The sequence below is a fragment of the Charadrius vociferus genome, unplaced genomic scaffold (assembly GCF_000708025.1).
Source record: "Charadrius vociferus isolate BGI_N301 unplaced genomic scaffold, ASM70802v2 scaffold863, whole genome shotgun sequence".
Classification (NCBI taxonomy): domain Eukaryota; kingdom Metazoa; phylum Chordata; class Aves; order Charadriiformes; family Charadriidae; genus Charadrius; species Charadrius vociferus.
The window spans coordinates 54273-57957 of record NW_009647691.1 but is presented as its reverse complement, the minus strand read 5'-3'; the positions used below and the strand labels follow the sequence as shown (position 1 = coordinate 57957).

General features: G+C 61.2%; 2 protein-coding genes across 2 annotated transcripts in view; both read right to left on the bottom strand.

Moving 5' to 3' along the window:
* MRPL16 (mitochondrial ribosomal protein L16) overlaps positions 1–187 on the bottom strand; it is a 2406-nt gene extending 2219 nt beyond the window's left edge. The window contains exon 1 of the mRNA XM_009881431.1: positions 163–187. Within this exon, the coding sequence (XP_009879733.1) occupies positions 163–187 (25 nt within the window). The remainder of the gene's footprint in view (positions 1–162) is intronic.
* A 625-nt stretch (positions 188–812) lies between these two features.
* Positions 813–2879, bottom strand: GIF (gastric intrinsic factor (vitamin B synthesis)). The gene is made up of 9 exons (XM_009881430.1): positions 2810–2879; positions 2496–2675; positions 2216–2359; positions 1980–2123; positions 1716–1891; positions 1397–1634; positions 1140–1281; positions 945–1063; positions 813–874 (listed from the first exon to the last, which is right to left on the bottom strand). The coding sequence occupies exons 1-9, from the start codon at positions 2877–2879 to the stop codon at positions 813–815; spliced, it is 1275 nt and encodes a 424-aa protein (XP_009879732.1).
* Positions 2880–3685: the final 806 nt, after the last annotated feature.

Here is a 3685-nt window from a genome sequence, read left to right as displayed (position 1 = left end):
GGCCGGCCGGAAGTGCCCGTAAGACGCCGCCATGCGGTCCGACTCCGGAATCGCCCGGCGGGGGACACTTCCGGTAAGAGCGGTCGTCCATCCGGCGCACCCCGGAAACGCGGAAGAGAACGTTAGTTCCGGTGGGGGCCCAGCCCTGTGGAACAACCTCACCTGTGTCGCTCCACGGCGTGGCCATGGTGTGCATGTTTCCAGGTCTCGGTGTTTTTGAGCTCGCCAGGTGTGGGGATGAGGAGGAGAGACCCGGGCACTTGACCCAAGCTGGCCAGCAGGGTTATTTCATACCATGAACAGCACATTCCCTATAAATTAAAAAGTTTGCTGAGGAGGTTTTCTTGATGGCTGCCACCCTGAGAACTCCTCGCCCCGGTGCCGCAGCCCTGAGCCCTTCCCTTCCTCCCGAAGCCGCAGCACTGGCAGTGTCCCACATGGGCTGTCCCCTGCGGGGAGTGCACAGCTTCTACGGGTAGAACGGGCTGAGTATAATCCTTGTGTATTTATATTGGTATCGGGATCAATATTGGTTCTTTAGCGTCATTAATGTTAATTATTTTGGCTTATTATATTAAATCAGTTTAAATTTCAACTCTCGGGTTTCCTTGTTTTTCCCCGATTCCCCTGGGGGTGTGGGGGTCATCGGCTGAGAGAATGATTGTCTGAACGACAGTAAATTGTTGTGGGTTCCTCAAAGCATCACAGACACACACACACACACACACACACACACACAAAGGTCGGTGCTGCAAATGGCTCTTTATTGCCTTCATGGTGGGCCCGGTGGGGCCGCGCGTTCCTCGGCGCCTTCAGTAGGTGCTGAAGATGGCCTGGATGTGCTCCCCGTCCTGCGGCTTGTAAGTGCCGACCCCTGCGGCAGAGGGACGGGTGTGAGGCCGGGGCACCGCTGCCCCCCGTGCCCCCCACCCCGAGCTGCCCACCTTCCTGGAGAGCATCCGTGCTGCTGAAGAACTGCCAGTAGGTCCTGTCGTCCGAATTGCCGGCCAACCCGTGGATGGAGACCACCATGGGGCCCCAGGACGTCTGCTCCGTTTGGAAACTGCCGGGGAGACGGGTGGGCTTGAGGATCGGTCGTGGGATGCCACTGGTCCCACGGTTCCCCTCCAGATTCTCACCAAAAGACTTCGGGTTTCTCCTCCTCTGCTGCCTGCAGCACCTTGAGCAGTGTGGAGCCATCCGGGACCTGCACCGAGATGGTGTCGCTGAAGTGCTTTCCCTGCAGCGTGTTGATGATGGAGTAGTGCACCTGGATGAGAGCTGTTGGGAGGGGAGAGGGGAAGGGTGGGCTCCCGGTGCCGTGCCACGGGGCACAGGGCAGGAGCGTCCTCCCCGCGGGGTCCGGTGGGGTGTCTCAGGGTGGGGGCAGCCATACATTTGTGAACCTCAAGTGTACTCGGCATTTGGGACAGGGACGGCCGCAATCTTAGGGACGTCCTGGTGCTGGTGGTGCACTTCAGGCTGGCCGCTTCCAGGTAGGATTTGCCCACGAGGGCGGGCAGGACCTGGGCGATGGCCATGGGCTGGCGGTAGTCATGGTCGTACACCACGGAGAAGGCCTGGGCGCAGTCCCACTCCCGCGGGGCGTAAAACATTTTCGTGGAGCCCAGCGCCTGCAGAGAAGGTGGGAGGTGATGTGAGCACTCCCGGGAGTGGGACCGGGTGACCACAGCGCTGCAGCATCCCCCCGGTACCTGCAGGGCCAGCCCCATGCTGTAGATGTTCCCCATCATGCCGTCCCTCTTCTCCTGCTCATCCAGGAAGCTGTTGGTCACCTCCGACAGCGTGTCCCAGAGCAGATGCCGTAAGTCGTGCAGGTCCGTCTGGTTGTAGGTGCACGCCAGCGCCATTGCCGCCACGGCGCGGGTGTCTGCGAGATCTCGGCGTCACCGCCATGCCCTCCGAGAGCGGGGCTTTGCAAGCGGTGGGGACACGGTGGGGCCGGAGAGGTCCCTTACCCACGGAGAGGTGGTTCGCAGGGCTCAGCACCTGCTTGGCCAGTGCTATGGATGCCTTTTTGTAGCCACTCGCCCTCTCCAAGCAGAGGCCCAAGGTGTCCAGGCTCATGCTGTACAGCGTGGTCTTCGGGACGCCAGTCTCCTCTGCAAAGCAAAGCACGGATGGTGAGCCCACGTGTGGGGATGGACATCAACCCCTGTCCCTGGGGGGATCCCTCCATCCCTTCACGCCGTACCCAGGCTGGTCATCTCCTCCTCCGTTTTCTCCTGCAGGATGTGGAGGAGGTCGACGGTCTTCCCCAGGGCCTGGACGTGTTTGGGGTCCTGGCAGGAGGAGAGGAGGGCGAGCAAGTACAGAGCCACCTGGCCCGAAGTCATGTCTGCAGGGACAAGAGAACAGCCGGGGCTCGTGGGGGGGCCGTGAGCTGGCACCCCGGTTCCTGGCCAAACCTGCGGTACCGGCTGTGCTGGGATGGGTTTGCCGCAGTGGTGGTGCACCCCCTACCCGTTCTTTACCTTTCTGGGCTCTCTTCACAGCCTCCTCCTTTATCTCCTGGAGCAGCCACTTGTGGGTGCTACTGTTGGTGGCCCCCGCCAGGTTCATGGCCAGCAGGACGCTGGGGTTCGGCGGCTCGTCCATGTTGACGGAGTCCTCCAGACGTTGCAGCATCTCAGAGACCAGTTTGTCCGGGGCAACTGGAAGGAGAGGGACTGGGCAACCCTGCTGGCACTCGCGGTGGGATGTCACCGGGGACCCCACATCCCCTCCACGCAGCCCCTCGCAGGGCTACCGGTCTCTCCGGTGCCTCCGCGGGAGGGCTGACACTCACCGCAGCTGTGGGCGGCCGCGCTGCCCACCAGGGCCAGCAGGACCCCGATGCCAAAAGCCACACCGAGCATCCTCTTGGTGGCAAGCAGGTCCACTCAGGCTAGCAGAGCCCTGCGGGCACTCGTCTCTCCCGGTGTCCTCTCCGCTTTTAGCTGCTCCCGGTGCCCTTCTGCGGTCCCCCGCCCTCCCACAGCCGCCCTGGCGCCGCCAAACACCGCCGGCTTATCTGTGTGCCCGAGGGTGTGAGACGGAGTTGGAGGGTCACAGCTGCGGGGTCAGTGATTTTCCATTTGAGGGCAGTGACGTTGCGAGGGACCGGTTGAACGTCCGCGAGTTCGTGGGGTCGGGTGGGATTCATGCCACGGCACTGGAGGAGGTGGTGGGTGTCACAACAGGACACCCCCTCCCCAGTCTGGCACCCGAGGAGGTCCCCGCCGGCTGGAATCTCACCAGCCGCATCCAAACTTATAGGAAGGGCTTGTATTTCCCCGGAAAATACAGCCCTGTTAGTTTAACATCAGTTAAAAAAAAAAAAAGATGGAGAAGGTTATCCTGGGTGCTATTGACAAGCGTTTTGAGGACAATGCCATCACAAGGCACGGTCAGCACGGGTTGACGAGGGGAAAGCCTCGTCTAACTGGTTTGATATCCTGCTACGGTAAGGTCACCCACCTTGTGGATGACGGGAAAGCGGGTGGATGTTTGTTTTCTGGATTTTAAGCAGAGCTTTTGGATCCTGTCCCTCACAGCATCCTTCTGGACAGGGTGTCCAGCCGTGAGATGAGCTGGTACAGGGTGCGCTGGGTGAAGAACCGACTGGAGGGGGCTCAAAGGGGTGGAGGGGGCTACAGGGGTGTCATGGTGTCCCAAGGGGGAG